Genomic DNA, 21,944 nt, shown 5'->3' with positions numbered 1-21,944 from the left:
GGTAGCCAGGTTTAATTTAGATTAATTGAGGTGCCCCTTGCTTTGGCGGAAGATTAACTTCGCAGCATCCCATTATAACCCTCACAACTCGTCAGTGAATAGAGTGAGAGAGAGATTCCGAACATATCGGTATAAGTATAGCTAGTATTAATAGACTCCTCTCACTTCTCTCTCTTCCACCGCGGCGCAACTCAAAGCCTTATATAGTTACCGCTCCACTCTCTACATCAGTTCCTATACTATCCGACAGGTGGCGCCACCGGCGACACGCGGATTAAAATACATACGCGTTAATCCGTGGATTATCGGCGATCGTTGACAGTTTTCGATTAGCAGCAAAATTCGACTAAAATTCGAGTAATATGTTAATCATATTTTACACGTGATCAAAGAGCGGTTAAATTTAAAACGATCATGTATGCTGAGTTTGACGCCAACTCATTTGCATACCAAACAACTAATTTACATATCAAACAACTAATTTACATATGAAAACACTGCCCACGCCCCTTCTACGCGTGATACGTGAATCGAAAGATACGTTTAATAGATCTGAATCTGAATTTGAGGTTAGATCTGAATATCTACACGTTTGGGATTTTCTAGGTTGTGATGCGTGTCCGTGATTCAGTGATGAGTTCCATGATTCCTGTTATAACGGGCCCCGGATCCAGTTTCACTCGAATTCAAATCTATCGCTGATTTGAAGGCTTTTATTACTATGGTTCAAAAATGTTTTGGACGAGGAAATTTATACCTATAGAATCAGAACTGTCAACGCCAAATACAACCTGTCAATCTGTCAACATCTGTCAACCAACCTGTGAACACCTGTAAACCTGTAACCTGTCAACTTGTCAACCTGACAACCAACCTGGTGGTCTTATCTTTTCAGATTGTTGAATTTTTCTTCAGTAATTAAAAATGTCTGACGCAGAAGCGAGAAGGGAACGTCGCAGACGAGAAAGAATGGAAAGAGAGTAAGTTATCGACTTATCCTGGGGTGCCCCCTACCAGCAGACTAGCTATTCCGGGCCCTAGAGATCTGTGACTCGCTCTCTCCGAGGCCTCGAGACACCTTCTCCGGCCTACTATAGTCTCACTGGTTGTAAGGGCTCCTCACACCGACCCGCAGCGACGGAAATCCATCCCTCCCTCGGCAAGACGTGAAACCCACTCTTCGCAAGGAGCTCACTGGATTGAAAGCGTCATCCTCTGGAGCAAACAGTCCACATAGCAGTCCAGTCCGGTGACACTCCAGTCCTGGAGACAGTCCAGTCCAGTCCAGTCCAGTCCAGTCCAGTCCAGTCCAGTCCAGTCCCGGATACAGTCCAGTCCAGTCCAGTCCGGTAGTTTCTTGTAATGATGTTACTACGTATGATGATTATATCTGTAGGGCTGCTGCAGCTGCCTCCCCCAGCACTGGTGACGATGAAGATACGAGTAGTCGCCGCAGGAACAGACGACGCGATTCTAACGATACAGAGGTTAGTCCTTCATACTGTCACTGTGTGAGTGTCACTGAGTGTCCCTCATACAATCACTGTGATGTGAGTGTCACTGAGTGTCCCTCATACAGTCACTGTGTGAATGTCACTGAGTGTCCCTTACACTGTCACTGTGTGGAGTGTTACTGAGTGTCCCTCACACTGTCACTGCGAGTGTTTGGAACATTGTAACAATCAGTGTCTCAATTCATATGTGTAAAACAGAGTACTTAGTACAGTGTAACAACTTCATGGATTTTAATTAGGAAAAAAGAACGCAAGGCGAAAGTGTTTGAAAGTTATTGAGATAAACCCATAATATCAATTTAGATGTTATATTCATAAAATGAACTCTGAAGATGGGATGGAAGGATTCTACTTAACAGTTCGTGGGGGATCTCTTTATGATTTCTGTCGAGAATGGAATTAAAATAGTCTTCACTATTTTACGTGTTTGAAAATATGTCGAGGGACCTTACTGAAGAGGATAGGGATATATAGGGCAATAATTCAACATCGCTCTGCGGGTAATGATCACGAGTGATATTTCGATTATTCCACATATTTTAGCTATTGATTGTGACCTTCTTAATTATTTCTTAAGTCATATAATTTAATAATCTATGTTAACGCAAACCGCCTGTAGATAGAGAGATTGAGATAGTGAGATAGTGAGATAGTGAGATAGAGAGATATTGAGATAGTTCTACCTGTGCCTATGATCCAAACCTGAGTTTTTCTTAACGTGTTGATGAATTCAACAGCGGAGATATAGCGTTAAAACAATATGATATAAAACATGCATAGGGTATAGAATTACGGGGGTAATAGAACTGTCTGTCGGCTGCTGCTGCTGCTGCTGCTGCTGCTACCGGGGGTACCGCGAAACAAGGTGCCTGTTATATATGTTAATGAGAGCCGGTACAGTATATTCCGAGACGGTCGAATCCATCAGTTTGTTAGTTAACAGCGAACCACCAGTCACTACTGCTGTACAAACTCGTGCTTTCTTCTTCTCCTGTCTCTGAGTTTGAGAGAATAATTCAACATGTCCGATACCGAGGAACCGCAACAACAGCCGGTAAGATTCTCAGGATTTATATCAAATGGATTATTTGATTGTATTTACGGACGGACTGCCCAGTGGCAGAGGATGCGCCCCTATAGATCCACAACCCAGCCCTATACAGGTTTATATCATTACCGCAGTGTCTACTTGAATCCTGGATCTTTAAAAAACAATGAACGGTAAGATTTTAATTCGAATTCGACGCATGAACTCTTTAACTAACAACAGTGCGCCTTATCGGCAGCGAATTAAATTTCATGAATTTGAAAGTTATAAAAGTTATATATCTTTTATAACGTAGCATTTTACAATAATCGAGGCTGGTCTAAAGTTTTTTTTCTTATCATTTGGGGCGTATTTTTTCTATTTTTAAAACATGAAGTTGTTACATTGTGTATTTATTACATTGTTTATGAAAGGTTTGTTACTTTTTTTTCAATTGTTGATTTGTTTCAACAGTATTTTATACTGATTTTTACGAATATATTGTATTTACACTGATTGTTACAATGTCGATTTTTGATGTATGAAAATAAATTGTTTTTAAAATGAAGTTATTTTAAGCGCAAGTTTGATTATAAATAGAATCGCGCGTATATAGTTTTAACAGATCGATGATAACCCGACACGCGTGGGCTGCTTAAAAACCGTCTGAATCTTACCCCGTCGGAACTCCACAGACTCTGAGTCGGAGTGATGTTCACAACTGATGTTTAACAACTTACAAGTTTCGAATTCAGTCTCAATGTTCCTATACTGATCCTATACTGATCTAATCTATATTGGCTTTTTGGTCACCAATCACCCAGGATCTTTTGATTCGTCGTAGTATATTTATTTTCTTCTATTCTCTCAGACTTTCTTCAGTCAGCGCTTACAAATGAATGTTTCTTTGAAAAAAACCTTGCATTCGGTTTTTGGCAACGTCGTCAAAATTTCCACTTTTCTTCACAATTTTCTGTCAATCTTTTCTCATTAAACTCTTCTTCGTTCACAGTTTCTAAGCTATATTTTCTGTGTAATCTGCACCAGTAGCAGCAGCGGCTCTGGTACCGGTACCTGTATATCAGGTACTATACCCCACCCCGGTATGTCGGCAGTGTCTACGCAGGCACATACCAGTTAAGAAGGAGGAACTCTACTGATTACGGCGGCTGCTGCTGCTGCTGCTGCGGTTCAGGTTCTATTTCTGGTTCCCTCATCTTCGACTCATATAGAATTTCTTCACTTTCTTTTTGAGAGATTAGTTTCATGTTGTTATACACATTACACAATACACGTATAAACAGTATGTAAGTAGTTTAGTGGGAGAGGGGAGTTAGAGGGGAGGCAGAGGGGAGTTGGAGGGGGGTCGGAAGGGGTTGCTTGGTGTTAACCTTGAGTTAGTACAATGTATCTCAATCTCTCAGAGTTCTCAGTTCTGTGGCTGGCAGACGTAAAGGACTGTTCTTTATCACCAATACAAAATGGCAATGCTCTACAAAAAGGCATCTTAAAATCAAAACTAGAACATAACTATGTGTACAGGCCTGACAATTTCACTAAAACAAATGCAAGCCTTCTAAAATTCCCCCATTGACTACGTATGCGCTATCACTTTACGAAAAAAAAATCGAAATGTTGCGAAGATTTCGAGCAAACATAGGATGATCCAAAATATGGGCTCAACCATATCCTATACCTCGTCCCAAACCTGGCAACCCTGACGACCGGTAACCCTAACCCTAGCAGGACTCGAACCCCAGACCAACAGCACGCTAGACGAGCATGCTCCCACTAGACCATAGACCAGTAGTGATTGAGGAAGTTTGTAAGTTTGTCTGGTCAGTGTGGTGACCTGTGGTGACCAGTCAGCCGTTGTAACTGGTGACCAGTCAGCCGTGGTAACTGGTGACCAGTCAGGTGTTGTGGCTCCATTCACTCTCGAAGCTATCATTCTCTGATTGTTCTGGGGCTTAAGGAAGTTTAGATGAACGAATAGCCGCTTCATGGCTAACAACCCGTTAAACTGAGGGCCCAGCATCAAGGACGCTTATCGTATATCTACGGTGTTTATTTGTTTGCTATTTTGCAATAATAAGTACGTTACTGGTATCATTAGCTTTCCTGATTTAGTTTATACGAATTAAACCCTGGTAGAATTTGATATCTATTTCATCAACATCCAGTTGCTCTCTATCCTGTACTGGAACAAACTCTATACCAGGTGTTTTACATATCTACAACCGCCAGGTGTCTCTGTCAGTTCATCATTATGTGGTAAATATTTACAGGATTCCTATAGATCAAGACGCAACAGGAGCAGTGTCGATGAGGTACGCACTATAGACCACTGGGACCGGTTTTATAGACTGGTATTACCTTTACCCTAGGGGCTAACTCAATTCATTATCAATTGAGTTAGCCCTCGGGTTAAAGGTAATACCAGTCTATAAATCCGGTCCCTGAATAATACCTAATACCATTCGCGAACCCTGGTATCTTCAGCCTCCAACTTTCTATCCCTAAATCCACATAGTATCCAGACTCCTGTATAAACCCCTCCCCCGCATCTCCGATATACGATGTTCACGTTTTATCCCAATTTTGTACAATTACCTTCTGAAAGTATTGTGTAACCATCACCTATCTCTACTTCATCCTGTGCCCACTAGGGGACGCTGTGTGTGTCCACAAGATGCTTTTTTCTTATAGTTTTTTTCTTAGTTTCTGGGGGCGCTGTGTGTCGCTTGCTGAATTTTGTTCCCTTACCTTTGTTTCAGTTTCAATTTCAGACCTTTTTGTCGTAAAAATAGATAATCACCACGTCCTTGTCTATCCATCGTTTTCTGTCCATTCTCCGTCTATCCACTCGCTCCATTCTCTGTCTATCCACTCGCTCCATTTTCTGTCTATCCACTCACTCCATTCTCTGTTTATCCACTCACTCCATTCTCTGTCTATCCACTCGCTCCATTCTCTGTTTATCCACTCGCTCCATTTTCTGTCCATCCACTCGCTCCATTCTCTGTCCATTCTCTCCTATCCACTCGCTGCATTCTCTGTCCATTCTCCTGGAAACCGAAATATCTTCAAACCCTTGAAATCCCGAGTTTAGACTCATCGTGTACAGGAGTAGTTGAGCGTTGTCATCGATCGCGTAAACCCGTTTTGGACATTGTCGCATTGTATTGTTACTGTTGTTGCTAGGGCGCAGCTGCAGCGGAAGCGGAAGCGGAACGTCAGAGACAGGCTGAAGCCGAGGCTGAAGACCAGCGCAGACGAGAGCGCGAGGTAAATTAATCTGAAACAGATCATAGAAACTCTGTATATCTTTACTGAACGTCACGTGTATCGTGTCACATTGGCCGTCGAATGGCCGTCAACTCTGTTTGACTTTTCGCTTGACGGCGGCCACGATGACGGGAAGTGAAGATGAGATATTGATCGGGCTCTATTGTGTGCGGTGTGTATAGGAAGAAGAGGAAAGAGAGAGGGAAAGAGAAGAGGAGGCTCGTAGAGAAAGAGAAGCCGCCGATAGAAGAAGACGAGAAGAAGAGGCAGAAGAAGAAGAAAGACGTAGACAGCAAGAGGAGGAAGCTGCGGCAGCTGAGGCTGAACGTAAAAGACAGGTTAGTTTAGAGTGAGGGAGGGTAAGATGGCATTGACGATGTAACTGTGGAGGACGAGCAAGGACAGTGTGTGCTCTTCAAACGATACAACTGAAGAAAAGGTATTTTAACGATGTATCTTACTAACTTCCTAATTTAGCTGTTTTTTACTATTTTTATCATATGTGATTGATATAAGTCGTTGTAGCTAGTTAGATATTGATTACATACTAATTGCTTGCATTGAGCGACACATGTAAGGCTCAAGTGGTTCCAGTGGTAGTCACAATACCCGTTGCTCAGGGTAGATCTCCAACCACCGCTATCCTGCCCAGGGAACCCCCTATCCCCCAGTAAGGTGAGCTATATAGTTTGCACGTGTTTGTAGATTTGCATGTATACCGGAACCGGATGTGTAACAGTTTGCCGATCAGCCAATCAGAACACGAAACACTAGAATACGGTATTAGTAACAGGTATCTGCGTTACTTATTTATACGATATGTTTGTAGAAAATCTACTCAATAAATGGGCCTAATATCGGGACAGTAGTTCCCGCGCCCCTCCCCCTCCACCTCCCTCTCCCCTCCACTCTTTCTGATACAATCAATCAATAATTGAAACACGATAATGTTTCAGGAAGAAGAAAAACAAAAACAGGAAGAACAACAACAACAACAACAACAACAATCCGTAAGTTCGTTACCACGGTAACCAGCAAACTGTGACGTCAACGCTGCAACAATGAGACATTGTGGATCTTCTTTGGATTTATATGGAATGTATGGTTGACTATGGGTGGGGGTTGTGGTATAACTTTGAGGTTTGGGATAACTTTGAGGTTTTGGGTATGGTGACTTGTGGTTTGGGGTATAACTATGGGTTATTGGGTATGGAGACTATGGGGTGTTTATGGGTTATGGGGTATTATATATCCCATCCCAGACGGTGGTAGTGCTCTATCAGGTGATGCACACGTTTCATTAAGGAGATCAAATATTCGGATTTTTCAGCAACAGCGAAGACGTCGCGGAGATGACAAGAAAGGCAAGAAAAAGGGTATGGGTGGTCTTTCGGCCGAGAAGAAGAAACTTTTAAAGGTAAACACAACAATATTAGCAACATATGGTTTTATTTCAACTTTTTATAAAAAAAAATTAGTATCAAGAATAAAATAAAATTAGTTAAATTGATTACATTAGTTACATTAGGTGTATTGATTACACTAGTTACGTTAGTTACATCGATTACACTAGTTACAGTGATTACAGTGATTGCACTAGCTACATTGATTACACTAGTAAGATTAGTTAGATTGATTACACTAGTTAAATTGATTACATTGATTGCACTAGTTACGTTGATTACACTAGTTAAAATGATTACATCGTGCAAGATTAATTGATTTATTATTGATATTTGCAGAAAATTATTATGGAAAAAGCTGCAGAAGAAATGAGAATGGAAGCAAAGAAAAAGGCGGAAGCTCGTCAACATTACATCGATAAAGCGATCAGTCCGTTAAATCTGGAGGGTCTCGACCAAGGTATGAACTATACCTCACCATATCACTACAAGTAGGGGTGGAATTCAAATAGGGATAGTCAGTCAACGTATTGTCACTTGACACGTTGCCACAACGCGTCATAATGGCCGTTCAACTGGACGTCCACAGAAATTATAATATCTATGAAACGTATATATTTACAGGAAGTCTCGAGAGAAAGGTGAAAGAACTTTATCAACAATTGAAAAGTTTGGAAGACGAGAAATACGACTGGGAAATTAGAATCAGACGTCAAGATATCGAGGTATATCGATCGATAATCATTTTGAGATATCGAATTAGTGGTGAATCTCATTTGCTATTTCAAAATGAGATATTTCTTCGTTTTATTTTATAGATTAACGAATTGAACGGAAAAGTGAACGATGTAAAAGGCAAATTGTAAGTAGAAAATATGCTATATATATATTTCAAAATTAAATTCAAAATCGATAGTTTAGAAATAAACGGATTTTCACGTCTATCTATTTTCAGTATCAAACCTGTTTTGAAAAAAGTATCAAAGACAGAAAGCAAGTAAGTGGTTTACTCGAGAACCCGCAGGTTAGAACTATCGTGAAGTACAAGTCTAGATACCTGTACCACCCCGGGAATCCCGGTGCGGTTAAGATCGCCCCTGGGCCTAGTTGCACAATCGTGAATTCAGTCCAAATGTCTTAAACCATTAGGATTGGTCTTGATTGGCCAAGACTTAGACTGGTCTTAAATTGTAAGATTGGTTATACAACCAAAATGATTGGTTAGATTAGATTGGTTATACATACGTATTTGTGTGTAGAATCAATATAAGCTTAGATTGATGTTGACAATCTGGTTCCAGTTTCACAGTTGTGAGTTAGAGTTTACTCTGAGTTGAAATTAGTTCATTTTCAACTCAAATCTTAACACTGTGGAACTGCGTCCTGAGGTTATGGCTGTTTTATAGACTAGTTCGGTTTTATATTTACGTCAAACTGGTCCGAGGACCGAGAACTGTGGACCCTGGTCCAAGGAATCTGTTATTGTCTATTCGATTCTAATTGAATATTGTTTTATGATTTAACGCTTGTATTTCCTGTGTCTCAGACTCGCCAAATTCGATAAAAAGAAGGAAGACGATTTTGGAAATTTCCGACAATCCTTAAAATCGACAGGTCAGAGTAAATATCAATTAGACGAAAAGGAGGAGGTAGGCCAGCATGCAAGTATCCCTTTTTTATCTTTTCTTACCTCAAACCACCCCTACCACCTGTGTATGGTATGGTCCATGCCACATTCAGAGTGGGGGACAGCGGGGCAGTTCATTCTTATCTGGATGGGTAGAAGAACACTCGAAATATAGGGGCCAGTTAGCTCATCAATAGTTGGATAGAGTTTACTTGTGGATGAACGTATAATGAAATTACGATATTTATCAAATCAACTTTAACCAACCTTTGAGCGACTGGCACGTGTATTCAAAGATAGAGGCCGCTGTCTCTGATTCCGGTCGTGTTCTATCTTTTCCCGAGTTCCAGATTCGATTGTTCTGCCTCGTATAATTGTAATGTATTCGTATTGTTAAATCTTACTCAGGGTTCTCACTGTAATAATAATGATAATAATAATAAAGATGTCTCTGTCTCTTTCCATTTCTGCATCTAAAACATCACTAAAATATAAACAATTAACAATTTATTCAAAACTAAAATATATAAGATTTCAACGAATTTCAATGAAAAAAGAATAAATACAATTTCGATTCGTCAGTTTTATTTTCTTTTTTTTCGCAAAATCTATTTTTTTTTCTTAAAAAACGTGCGATTTTTATTAGATTTGTTGCATGTTTTTATTTTTCGTGGTACCTTATTTTTTTCGCACCCTCTAAAATTCTTGCTTATTCCGAGTCGAATTCCATCTGTCGTCCTCTTCTTTAACATCTCCTCTTTATCTCTCTATCTCTCTCTCGCTCCTATCTGTAGTTCAGTCAAAAACCAGGCGTTTAGTATTTTCAGCAACAGCAGAAAAAATTCTTCTCTATTTTAAAAGCTTTTAGTTTTCCTTCGTAGTTTAAACCTTTTCAGTAGAATTTCTATAATTGTACCTTCCTCACAGTACACTACCGCTGCACACCATACATGGTTCGGTGGCTCGTCACGAGTCAGTTCAAGTGAACCATTTGATAGATACCATGTTAACAATGTAGTTTATCTAACAATTCGCTATGTCAGTGTTATCCACGGGGAAACTTTACCAAGTTTCAATTGTCAGTGTAAGTTTTCCATTGGGCTCAAGTTTAAGCTTAATACGGTTACGAATTGTTGTCCTCGTTACCTGAAGTAACCAATGATAGCAGTTAAATCAAAAGATCGAAACACTGGATCCTGGTTGACTTGACACCAGTTTTTACTTTAGCCAGTTTTATTGTCACTATAGCAGTGATATCCTCCTCTGGTTAAGTTTAATCAACTTTCAGCAATAGGGCCCGAGCTCGTCTGAGCAACAGAGCCCAGATCCAAGCTCTTCTGAGAAACGGGCTCATGCCCCGTGCTTTTCTGGGCCCTAGATTGATTTAGATCTGAACGTGACTAGTAGAAGAAAAAAATACTCGGCATTTCTGGGGTTATCCCAATCTCTTGAATTGTAATGTTACTGATGAAAATAATCTTTATTCTTTTTATCTCAGCTTCTTCTTGAATATAATTTCTAAAAATCTGTAACACAAATTCTACAAATGATAAGTCACAAGAATATCTTTCTCGGAGGCATGGTCACATATTGATCTATAGCATGGACTGAAAGTTACCCTGGCATGCTTGTAGTTCATGAATAAACCTTTTCTTTATTTTATTTAAACGCTTTTAATTCTCACCTTCAAAACATTGAAATAACGAAAAAGGAAAAAAATTCAATTACAATGTTTAAAGAATACAGCATTTATTCAATATCATATCTATACTTTTTTATTTCTAAATCTTAATTTTTTTGGAATATATTTTCTATTTTAGATTTAAACAATAAGGAAACAAATCACAATCAATCTCAGAACACATCATATTTCGCTGATTAATCACTCACTCACAAGCAGCTAACATCACTTAGTTCTATTAATAACTGAATAAGTTATACTGTAAAAATCAGAAAAGTTATAATCAATTCAAGTTGAATCAAAATAAAATTGTTGTTGAATTTTATACAATTTTCCATAATACAATAACTAATGACAGTAGAAAATTTGTAAATATCATATTTCCTTTGGCAGAGATATCTAATTTTTGCTAGTAAGTTATTTTCGCCGGTTATTCTCATTTTTTACTCATTCCTTTTATTTGTCGTAAATTTTAGGCGCCGAAAAAACCGGATTGGCGAGGAACCCTGAAATCATCGGGAGAAGAAGGCGAGGAAGAGGGTGAAGGTGGAGCGCCCCCTGCCGAGGAAGTCGAAGAAGATTAAGATACAATTTTTTTTCAAAAAAAAAACTTTTCGTTAAAATTTTAAAATCAAAATGTTTCGTTGATCAGAAAGCTCGAAGCTTTCTCCACGAATTCATATACAGCTGGTATCACGTGATTGTTCGATGACTTCCGGTGAAGCTAGCTTCTTCAAGCTTATTTCGAGGGTCTAAACACAACCTACACAGTAGGCAGTAGCGACACCTATTTGTCGTTTCGAGAATTTTGATCAATGAATTATTGTATTGTTGTAATATCCACTAAAACTAGGTTTATAGCGCACGATAAAAACTGTATCCAACCTGCTGACGTCATCGACCGTTAAAAGAGGGCGCTACTCAATCCGGACGAATTATCTATTTAATAGACCCCTAGTCACGTGTGTAGGGGGCGTTTTTGAAATCGGAAATCTAAATTTTGCGCTAATTTCCGAATTGAAAAATGTCTCAAACGCGCGCATAAGTCGCGCTTGCAGCCATCTTAGAATATCGATAATTATTATATGATTTAAAAAACCTATGCATGAAAAATTTCGCTGCGTGGCTCAGAGTTGTGTCGTGTTGCCTGCAGTTGCGCGAATATAGCGACTGTACGTACGGTTTGTTGTGTGAAAAAAAATAATTCAGTACAATCAAACTCGTTTCTTAAGTCGTCATTTGGATAAGTCAATACATCACTGAAGTCGTGACTTATCTCAAGTTACTTGTCTCAATTTGTGTACTTGCAATTCAATTTATTAAGTGCAAATCAGTATAATGTTCTACGCACGACGACCTAAGCAGCGAGATTCACTGTATTCGATCTATATCCAAGGGGTGATGATTCTATTTAGTTACGGGTGTAATAATTATCAGAATAATCATATTTATTTATTTGACGCCGACTAAAAATAAATGTAAATTTTGAATTATTTTGTAAACATTTTTAACGAGGATTTTTGTCAGGCTGTTGTTTGAATAGATATGCTGCAGTAGAAACTGGGGTAATGTCTGTATATACTCGCCTGTCGCAGTGGGCATCGGTCACTCTCCTGTCGCAGTGGGCATCGGTCACTCTCCTGTCGCAGTGGGCATCGGTCACTCTCCTGTCGCAGTGGGCATCGGTCACTCTCCTGTCGCAGTGGGCATGGGTCACTCTCATTTCGCAGTGGGCATGGGTCACTCTCATTTCGCAGTGGGTATAGGCGACTCTCCTATCGCAGTGGACTATGAGTTTGTACAGATATTACCGCAGTCTCTATCTATCTCTACTATCTCTCTATTTCGTGTTGTAGTTGATTTCTAGTTGCTATAGTTACTGCTGATATATTCTTCAATAACACATTTTAAAATGATATTAAATATTAATAGTAATAATTCGTTCTGGATTTTGAGGTCAGTTTTAAATGTCGCCCTCGTAAACTATGGATACACGTTTTAAAAATCAATAAATAAGTCAACGCTATAGCAAAAACCGCTTGTTTGCATTGATTATTTATTCGATGAATTTTGACTTGTCTGAGGTTGGCCCGGACTCTCGGGGAGGGGAATCTCCCCAACCAGGAAGGCTCTAGTCTCCCGCCTCCAGGATCGTCCTAATGGAAAAACTGGACTTATATTTTACACCGAAAAAAGCTATAAAGGTTAGAAGTGAACATATTAGTGTGAAGATATAATGTGACAATGATCGTTGTTATTCTCTGATAATTTCTCCATCAACTAATTAAGTGTCCATGAACGGCATACAGTGCCTGATTCATAGGGCTGTTACAACGTGAGGCCCTAGGGCAAGACGGTTGTATACGATATTTGGAACCGGGCCATCCGGCATTTTCCAGCATCACGGAAGAATTGACCTCAAATTGCTGCCATCTTGATAAGGTTTTCTGAATAGCTGTCGACTTTTCCTCTCATTCAAACTTTTAGCTTGATGGATTTGGCGATTAAAACAATGTTTCTCGTTTATTCGCCCGCTGCCAGCGGTGTCAAATATGTACCGTCTAGTGCTGCCCCTATACATGACGATAGCGGGGAAAACGCGAACTAACAAAATGCTCGCTTGCCAGGGTCGGCTTTCATAGCTGGACCTAATTCAAGTATACTTTATTGTTACTTAATTGTATTTCAAATTAATTAATCATTGGGAAATTCTATCTTAGGAGTTCACTTTGTTCCGCAGTGATGATGTGCCCCTGGCGAAGCAAGTTTAGCCGCCACCTGTTTAGACTGATTTGCTGTTCTATAATCATCCCGTTCCGAGACAATCCTGAGTTTGTATATTGTTTCACTCGCCAATTCCATCAATATTAATGTTCTGATTCATAAAATTGTTCCACAAAGAGAAGAAAATCCCACAGTTTTAGTCAATGTCAGATTTATAGAAGCAAAATTATGTATTTGGTCAGTATCCAGTACAAAAAAAGACGATGGCATTTTTCACTTACTGATGCAAAATGCCATTATCCAATAAGCTTTAGTTCTACGTTTATTCTCTTGCATTTGTACATATATGAAAATACAAAATTACGTCTTTAAAACGAAGAAAATACCATAAAAAATTTAACGATTTAATGCAGCATTTAATGCCTGCTCGCAAACAGGAACAACGCATTATCTGATTCTGTGCAAATAAATATACTCTTAGTTGAATAAACGTATACAAACTGTGCCGCGATCCTAATTCACCACCAAAACTATTCACGAATAGGATTCACGAAAATTGAGACCATAATCATGAAACATTTGTGTTGAGTACAGATGGGGCCCGGGAGATGGATGCGCCCGCGCCCGAGATGGAAGCCGAGTTGACGCCTGGTAACCGAACCAGCGCTACTCCGGATCGCGATGTTATTTGCTATCGTCTGACCGGTATCTACAGAAGTGGGGACATCATGCTCATCACGAGAGTCGTGTTATATCTAATCGGTGTTGTCGCTAACACCGTCGCCTACTCGGTACTCACTGTTATGACACGCCAGGGAAGCAGTGTATTCTATCTACGGATGTTAGCCATAGCCGATGCGGTTAACTGCTTGACAACTTTTATCGGAAGAGATTTAAAAGCGCTTACTAGTAATACCCTGTTGAAATTCTTACGATACGTTCGTTGGTATAAACAGTATCGGGTTCACCTATATCCTCTCGTCGACGCGGTTTGTCAGATGACTTCAGCCACGAGTTCGTGGATTCTTTACGCCCTGAACGTAGATCGATATATCGCTATTCGATATCCGTTATCGGCGATGAACCTGTGCACAATTTCTAATTCTAAACGCATCTCTTCGATCGTCTGGATAGCCACTTTTATCTTTCATTTACCAAAAGTCTGGGACAAAGCCCACGCCTTCGGCAGCGGCCCGTGCTCGTTCGCGAAGCCAAGGCGACTTCTCTTAGCTAACTACAAATACGCCTTCTATTACGATTTCATCTTTGGACAAGTGATCTCAAGATTCATTCCAGGGATCGCTATCTTCATATTCAACGTACACATGTTCGCGCTAATGGGCGCAGCGCGGCGAAATCGTCGCAGATTCAAAACAAAAAACAGCTCGGTCAAACTTAAGGCAACAGATACTTCCGGTAAACTGGGAACTCAAATAACGCTGACCATAATGACTTTAAATGTGTTTTATTGTGCGCAGTACACGTTCATGGCAATCAATACGATAATACCGGCTTTGAGTAAATTAAATGGCGGCCCGAAAATAAGCCGACCTTACCACGAGGGACAACTTGTCCAATCAATAAATGCCATGATGAATCTGTTTGTCTACTTATGCATTCGTTCAGGGTTTGCCGAAACGCTCGTTTGGTGTTTGTCCTGTGGTTCTGTTGGCAACCGGAAGTAAAGTATACTAATCCAGCTACTGGTACATCTTACTCGAGGGTGGCTTCGTCGAGGGGGTGAGGAGGTGAGGGGGGCTGCGATAATGTTTGGTCTCAAGGACACAGGTGACGCCAACCATGTGCCCAAGATGCGGTTCTGACTGTCCGCGGTGGTCCTCGAAACAACATTAAAACAATTCCGTTTTTAAAGGAATAATTTATTTACAATCTTATCATTGAATAAATATATATTTTACAGATATTTGTTTTTGTTTGCGGATCACTGAATGTTTCATATTGTCCTCATGCGTTTTAGAATAATAATAATAACTAATAGTTCATCACCAAAAACCAGATAGAATTATAGGCAAGTTTCGAGTGGTCGCTGCTGATTCCCGAATTCTTCTCTGACGTGAACTGATTCTGGACAATCTAGCATAAATCTGTAATCCTGATAGAAGCGGCCGGTAGATAGTTTGTTATCTGTAAACCTGATAGAAGCGGCCGGAAGAGAGTTTGTAATCTGTAAACCTGATAGAAGCGGCCGATAGTGAGTTTGTAATCTGTAAACCTAATACAAGCGCCCGGTAGAGAGTTTGAAATCTGTAAACCCGATAGAAGCGGCCGGTAGAGAGTTTGTAATCTGTAATCCTGATAGAAGCGGCCGGTAGAGAGTTTGTAATCCAGAATCACTTCAGTCCTAGAATACTTGCAATCGAAACCTGCCAAGTTATAAACTGTACATGCTGGTGTATAATCCATCTAATAAAATGTCTTGCCTAATCCATCTTATAATTCACCGGAATTTCAAGATAATCCAACAGACAAAAAACACGAATAACGCAAACAATAACATGTACCAGATGATTCTACCTCCACCGGAGCGTGAGATACCCGTCAATCGGCCCATCGTTTTCTGTAGGAAGCCACCAGTACTCTCAAAATCCTGATCCTACAATAATATACAACAAAATCATCAACATTATTCACGCTCAGATTCAGGAGCCAGTTGCACAGTCGTGACTTAAGTCAAAAAGTGGTCTTAAATCTTAAGACCAGTCTTAAGTTCTTAGATTGGCTATAGAACTAAGTTGGTCTTAGACTGGTCTTAAGCCTAAGCCATGACTATGCAACCGGCCCCTCAGGGTCGGTTCTAACACACGATCAGGGAATTCAAGGTTCTTATAGATCAGTGAATCCAAAATTCACTGATATTTTCATAACCCTTCACCACAAATTTCCTGATTAAAATAGAAGAGGTTCTTCGTGCCACTTGTCACCAGCATTCAGGGTTCAATCAAGAAACAAGTCAGAATTACCTGCTTTGTGAGAACCTTAGAAACAGCATAGAACTCAAATCAAAGATGATTTGAGTTCTATGGAAACAGATAAGGATGAAATTTTCAATTACTTACCATTTCACCTAACATTTTATTCTGAGTACGAACTTCATGTCCAATATCTATTGTTAACTGTGAATAAAACAAAATTAAACCAATGAAAATAGATTCAATTCTTTAGTTAAGAATCTCTGTTCAGTAGGATTAAGCCACACACCTGCACAAATCCCCAAGTACATTTTAATACTTGGGTCGGAAGTTGTTTTAGATTGACTATAGAACTTAAGATATTCTAAACCATAACCGCAGGAGCACATCCAGGGGGACTTGTGCAAGTTCATCAAACTTCTTTTCAGCGCCCTCTTCAATTTTGTCAAATATATGATGCATTTCAGTCCAGCAGTGCCCCTAATAATACCCTTGTGGAAATCAAAGTGCTCTTAAGTTTTTGGACTTGACACCTCACAATTTTAGCCCCTCAGTGCTGGACATAAATGCCCTTCTGGGATGTGACAAGTTTATCGAAACTGGCCTCTGGATCCACCCCCTCCCCCATGGGTATTTGATATTTAGAATCTTACCGATTTCAACGCTCTGACTTTATGCGATAAAGATTCTTCCATCTGCTGATTTTCATCTTCAATAAGTTGATTCTGACTTCCGTATCCATTGTTAACGTCACCTGAATAATAGCGTTTATTCGACCTCATTTCAACTGTGATATTTTAAAGGTTTTATCTCTGTTGTGATTGTTGTTGCTGTTGTTGTTGTGGCTGGTATTTTTGATGGTGTTGTTTTGTAGAGTTGGATTTTGAGTTAGATTCCTAGAAATGAATAAAAACGTAGAAATTAGATCCAATCAACTGACTAGATAAATTAAACACTGATCTAGTTCAGAAAAAGATTGGTATATTTCTAGTTTGATGGGAGTCTAAAATGTACCGGTAATAAATTGGTTGGGTTTGAAATTTAGTGTGCTGATATCTATTATCTATCTATATCTCTAACAAATCCTAAAATCTAACTACTTTAACAATCACCACAAAAATACCAGAACCCACATTTGACCACACTTACTGACACATGCTTTTGTGTAAAAATAGACGGGAAATAGACAGCCGGGGGTCCAATAAATATCAAATTAACAAGATCTTTTATCACACAATTCTAGGTACCACACATTTTCAAAAGAAGTGATACCTTTACCGTGCTGGTACTATTTTCGATGATGGATTCTAGTTTCTAATGTGACAAGACCCTGTGTATTTGGCGTATTTTGACATATGTCAAATTGAATTCAATTCAATTGTGGATTGAATTTAATTGATATACGGTATATGATTTAATCGGTAAGTTTCGACTCACTGTCTTACCCATCTTACCACTGTGAGGTCTGCGCATTCTATCCAGTGTTAAATTATAGTGAAATATCCGATATTTTACTGAGAAATTGAGAGTTAATTTGACTGATGACTTGGCCGATGACGTAAATAAAATTTGACGAAATTGTTCGACAGCAGATGTAATGATTTTGTTAGTCTGGAGGAAGAGTGTTCGAGTCCAGCTGTTCACCGCGCAATCAGTACCGGTCAGTTATTCCATCTCATCGACAATATTGATTTGATATTCATGAATCGTTTGACGGAGTTGTTAAACCTACGTATTTAAGCTGTTAAGGTAAGGCGTTTAAGTGTCGATATATTCTAAACAAATTCAATTCAATTTAAGATTTATTAGACAAGAATACGCGTAGCGGGCCGGGTCAGGTCGCGAACACTCTTAACGACATATTTCGAGTCCGCTGTGACAATTTAACTTCACGCTTGGCTTTTTAATCGTTTGAAAGGGTCACAGATTATGTAGAGTTGTCAAATATTATATTTCTGTAGATGGGCCTTTTGAAAAGTCATCTGTTGGCCGTTGTAACCCAACGGCCATTGGGCAAGTCAGTCCCGGCGTGCTGCCGGTGGTCTGGTTTCAGCGCGGAGTCTATAGCGATAATCTGTAGCGTTATAATTTGATATTTTTATGATAGCGCATGACAAAAATAGTAACACCACAAAATAAGTAGTAGGCTAAACAGAAACCACAGGTCAACTAGTTTATAATTACCCTGTTCATTTTCTCTGCTCTTCAAGTAGAAATTATTACGTGATAAAACTGGTGAAGATAAACGGATTGAGATCAGGTTTCAAGTGACAAAAATATTTGTTTTTCCATTGACTTCATTCACCTGATGAGGCTGATGCACTATAGTAGCCACCCGATTATTAGCTTGAACAGTCTTAACTTTTAAGTTATAGAAATTGAACAAGAAATGTCAGTGTTTTTTATTTTACAGAGCTCCGTGATGAACTTCCTCCAAATTCTATCTTTAACGGTTGTTTTGGTGATCAGTACCGGCGATGTGATCACCGACCAATCAGATGAGCCCTTGTCAATCGCCGACCAATCAGACGATCCCGTAACGGAACCGGTAGTGATCGTACTGGTCGGCGCGACCGGAGATCTGGCCAAGAAATATCTATGGCAGGCTATATTCGACGTGTACCGCACTCACAGCAGGAACCAAGCGTCGAATTTATATGTATACGGAGCCGCCCGCATTAACGAGGAGGAAGGCTCCAAATTATTGAATTCTATACTAACAACTCGAATTAGTTGCGCGGGACAACAGAAACAGCAGCAATTGGGGGGTAAATCTGACGAATGCGATTGGTGGAAATCTGAATTTATAAAACGCACCCGATATAAACAGTTGAAGACGTCTTCTGATTATGGGAGGTTTTGCAGTGATGTTAGATCTAGAATATCAGGAGCCGACCTGGAGACATGCGCAATGAAACCCGGGTTATTCTCGTGTCACAACCAGCACCACGGAGCAGGAGGGACCATCTCCAGATTACTATTCTATCTATCGATACCTCCATCCTCGTATTCGAGTTCAGTTCGTCTGATCTCCGAGAACTGTCGTCCCGGCGGTGGGGCGGAGCTGGAGAACGGTGGCTCCTCGTGGTTAAGAGTAGTGTTGGAGAAACCCTTCGGAAGCGACCACAATTCGGCGCAACAGTTAGCCGCCGAAGTTAAGCAGTATTTGAACGAAGAACAGGTTTTTAGGGTGGATCATTATCTCAGTAAACCAGTAGCTAAACATATCCTCAATTTCAGGTAATTTCACCTACGAATACGAAAGCTGTCCTAATCCTAATCCTAACCCTTGCGCAGTTACCCAATTTTAACAATATTTATTAATTTGATCATTAACTTAGTTACGTTGTAAATAGCATTTCGATTTCAATTATTGAATACATTGAATGCTAGACACTCTCGCAGTGACTTCATGCTTGTTATTCAGGATCCATATAATAAATGATGATTTTTCTATGTGTCTGTTTTTTGCAGAGCGACGAATAGTGAATTTGAAGCGATGTTGAATAATAAACACGTGGACAGAATCGAGATCAAAATGACCGAAACTTTAGACGTGAAAGGTAACTACAGTTAAACCCGTGATATACATCACCCCGGGTCCATGCATGTCAGTGAGAATATGGCGCTATATCGGGGTTGAATTCGACTAAGTTCCGAGATAATATAACAATGTTTTTGTTCCCCGAAAAGAACCTGAAAAGGTGGCAGTTTGTCAGGGGTTGACTGGTGACGTGTCGACGAGATTCTCCGAGTCTTTTTCAATACGTATTTTCGCACTTGATATTATTTTTCGTATAGTATTGTGGCGACTCTCTTCTGTTTAATTTGGATTTTTCTTTCAGTCACCATTTTGAAACCTGTGTCTCGGACTCATTTCCATATTCTTGTTTACAGGCAGATGTAGTTTTTACGAACAGAACTGCGTCATCAGAGACACCTTACAGAATCACCTGACCGAACTGTTGCTATTGGTAACTATGGAACTACCGCCGAAATCGGTCGACAATCGGACGGAAATCCAGCGAAATAAACTGAATATCTTAAGGCGGATATCGGCGTTAAACGGCGATAGCGTTTTACTGGGACAATACGAGCGATACGGAGAGCAGACGGCTGCAGAAACAGGAGTCAAAAACTCGCAGTGTCCGACATTCGCGGCCGTTAAAATCAATATAGCATCTCGCCGATGGGACGGGGTACCTGTCCTACTAATCAGCGGGAAGAGTCTGCCGCGTAAAGACAGCTCCATAAATATATATTTCAAAAATACAGATTTCAGACTGAACGCGAACGATCGGGACTCGTTCGCACCGGAGCCGGTTAGATTTTCGTTAAGTTCGAATAGAATATCTTACCCTGGAAACGGGATGAAAATCTCGCCGGGCGAAGGCTGGAAATTCGACCCGACTGATGACGATAATTCTATAATCCCTGATTATAGAACAGACTATGGCGATTACTATTCTGTATTACAGTCTGTTCTACTGAATGAAAAGTGCGTGTTCGTATCGACGGAACAGTTATTAGAATCGTGGAGAGTTTGGGACCCGGTTCTGGGCCCACCCGGACACCTGAATATCTATAAAGCCAGCGATACGAGCGTTTTAGACTTTAATTATCGCAACAATTCGTTGATATTCAAATCAACCGATCACGTGACTCATTTCGAGTCGTCTGCGAAATTCAACAATAATCCGTCGAAATATTGCCACGGTAACGCGTCGTGTCAGTTTTTACTACGCCCCCTGGTGACCGGCGAGAAATTCGATGTAATCGGAAGTCTCGCTAGCGATATAAAAACAGAATCGCGATCGGCGATAGAAAATCGCGGCGTTTTTCATTTAGCATTATCCGGCGGAACTAGTCCGATACCGCTACTGAGAGCGTTATCAATAACCGATATCGAGTGGGTTCGAACCCACGTCTGGTTAGTGGACGAACGATGCGTCCCGTTAACGGATGGACATTCGAATTTTAATCTCATTCACGAAAATCTGTTAAAATTCGTAGATATTCCATATTTGAACGTTCATCCTATGCCTGTTAATTTACTGAGTAAGTGCGACCCGTTTGATCAGGGAAATCGGGTTTACAGTAAACATTTAAACGATCATTTATCGTCAGTAGGGGGTAGGTTAGATTATACGGTGCTAGGTTTAGGTAATGACGGCCACACTGCGTCAATATTCCCTGATACGATACAACAGCGGCCGTCACCGTTAGATATGAACGACCTATGTATCTATACACGGAGGTCAATCGCTGCTGCGGGTGCTGGTATGGGTACTGCTGGTGCTGGTGCTGGAACTGGTGGTGGTGCTGGTGGTGGAACTGGTGGTGGTACTGGTGGTGAAACTGGCGCTGGTGCTGGTACTGGTGGTGGAACTGGTGGTGGTACTGGTGCTGGTGCTGGTGCAGGTGGTGGTGATAGTGAGATGAGAATGAGTTTGACGACTGAATTCATATCTAAATCTCGCGCTATATCAGTACTAGTCCTCGGCCAATCTAAACGTTCGATACTCGATAAGATTCAGCTGACCTCCACCAGCACCAGTGATAAACCCGCTTACCCGATCTTATCAATCTCTCCTGAAACGGACGCGAAACTTGTTTGGTTTATCGATGAAAATGCGTTGCCTAATTAACGAATGAGGAACTGCTCCAAGACGATTGTGGCTACATAATAATATCAATGATAATAGTTTGTTCTTAAATTGTGATGAAAACTTTTTTAAAATGTGATTTGA

At 40.3% G+C, this 21,944-nt stretch overlaps 4 protein-coding genes across 8 annotated transcripts; 3 read left to right on the top strand and 1 right to left on the bottom strand.

Annotated features, from left to right (window-relative positions):
* Window positions 1–2,408: 2,408 nt before the first annotated feature.
* LOC141912729 (troponin I-like) lies at window positions 2,409–12,575 on the top strand. Of its 2 annotated transcripts, none has more exons than XM_074804092.1 (8): window positions 2,409–2,568; window positions 7,160–7,246; window positions 7,572–7,692; window positions 7,857–7,957; window positions 8,051–8,094; window positions 8,188–8,229; window positions 8,779–8,881; window positions 11,017–12,575. In XM_074804092.1, the coding sequence occupies exons 1-8, from the start codon at window positions 2,536–2,538 to the stop codon at window positions 11,122–11,124; spliced, it is 639 nt and encodes a 212-aa protein (XP_074660193.1). In that variant the 5' UTR covers window positions 2,409–2,535; the 3' UTR covers window positions 11,125–12,575. The 2 variants fall into 2 exon arrangements, with proteins under 2 accessions (XP_074660193.1, XP_074660192.1); XM_074804091.1 differs by having other exon boundaries at window positions 8,779–8,893.
* A 1,297-nt stretch (window positions 12,576–13,872) lies between these two features.
* On the top strand, window positions 13,873–14,949 carry LOC141913383 (uncharacterized). The gene has a single exon (XM_074804889.1). It carries the CDS (start codon window positions 13,873–13,875, stop codon window positions 14,947–14,949), a length of 1,077 nt encoding a protein of 358 aa, XP_074660990.1.
* Window positions 14,950–15,180: 231 nt separating this feature from the next.
* Window positions 15,181–17,771, bottom strand: LOC141912823 (BET1 homolog). 4 transcript variants are annotated; one of them, XM_074804235.1, is made up of 4 exons: window positions 17,649–17,771; window positions 16,848–16,948; window positions 16,342–16,398; window positions 15,181–15,878 (listed from the first exon to the last, which is right to left on the bottom strand). In XM_074804235.1, exons 1-4 carry the CDS (start codon window positions 17,665–17,667, stop codon window positions 15,723–15,725), a joined length of 333 nt encoding a protein of 110 aa, XP_074660336.1. In that variant the 5' UTR covers window positions 17,668–17,771; the 3' UTR covers window positions 15,181–15,722. The 4 variants fall into 4 exon arrangements, with proteins under 4 accessions (XP_074660336.1, XP_074660333.1, XP_074660332.1 ...); XM_074804232.1 differs by having other exon boundaries at window positions 16,848–17,090; window positions 17,640–17,766; XM_074804231.1 differs by having other exon boundaries at window positions 17,640–17,763.
* Window positions 17,772–18,616: 845 nt separating this feature from the next.
* Window positions 18,617–21,859, top strand: LOC141913382 (GDH/6PGL endoplasmic bifunctional protein-like). The gene is made up of 3 exons (XM_074804888.1): window positions 18,617–19,434; window positions 19,669–19,757; window positions 20,092–21,859. Exons 1-3 carry the CDS (start codon window positions 18,617–18,619, stop codon window positions 21,840–21,842), a joined length of 2,658 nt encoding a protein of 885 aa, XP_074660989.1. The 3' UTR covers window positions 21,843–21,859.
* The last annotated feature ends 85 nt before the right edge of the window (window positions 21,860–21,944 follow it).

Source organism: Tubulanus polymorphus, chromosome 11 (assembly GCF_964204645.1).
Source record: "Tubulanus polymorphus chromosome 11, tnTubPoly1.2, whole genome shotgun sequence".
NCBI lineage: Eukaryota > Metazoa > Nemertea > Palaeonemertea > Tubulaniformes > Tubulanidae > Tubulanus > Tubulanus polymorphus.
The sequence above is the reverse complement of the archived record's forward strand: the minus strand, read 5'-3'. Positions and strand labels throughout refer to the sequence as shown.

Excerpts from the sequence above, each read along its gene's own strand:
- LOC141912729 (XM_074804091.1), top strand. The coding sequence starts at position 2,536 with ATGTCCGATACCGAGGAACCGCAACAACAGCCG. Across the intron at positions 2,569-7,159 it reads AGGAACCGCAACAACAGCCG|CAACAGCGAAGACGTCGCGG; the intron begins GTAAGATTCTCA and ends CGGATTTTTCAG. Across the intron at positions 8,095-8,187 it reads AACGATGTAAAAGGCAAATT|TATCAAACCTGTTTTGAAAA; the intron begins GTAAGTAGAAAA and ends ATCTATTTTCAG.
- LOC141913383 (XM_074804889.1), top strand. The coding sequence starts at position 13,873 with ATGGATGCGCCCGCGCCCGAGATGGAAGCCGAGTTGACGCCTGGTAAC.
- LOC141912823 (XM_074804232.1), bottom strand. The coding sequence starts at position 16,976 with ATGAGGTCGAATAAACGCTATTATTCAGGTGACGTTAACAATGGATAC. Across the intron at positions 16,399-16,847 it reads AAGTCAGAGCGTTGAAATCG|TTAACAATAGATATTGGACA; the intron begins GTAAGATTCTAA and ends TTTTATTCACAG. Across the intron at positions 15,879-16,341 it reads ATAAAATGTTAGGTGAAATG|GATCAGGATTTTGAGAGTAC; the intron begins GTAAGTAATTGA and ends ATATTATTGTAG.
- LOC141913382 (XM_074804888.1), top strand. The coding sequence starts at position 18,617 with ATGAACTTCCTCCAAATTCTATCTTTAACGGTTGTTTTGGTGATCAGT. Across the intron at positions 19,435-19,668 it reads AAACATATCCTCAATTTCAG|AGCGACGAATAGTGAATTTG; the intron begins GTAATTTCACCT and ends TGTTTTTTGCAG. Across the intron at positions 19,758-20,091 it reads CGAAACTTTAGACGTGAAAG|GCAGATGTAGTTTTTACGAA; the intron begins GTAACTACAGTT and ends TCTTGTTTACAG.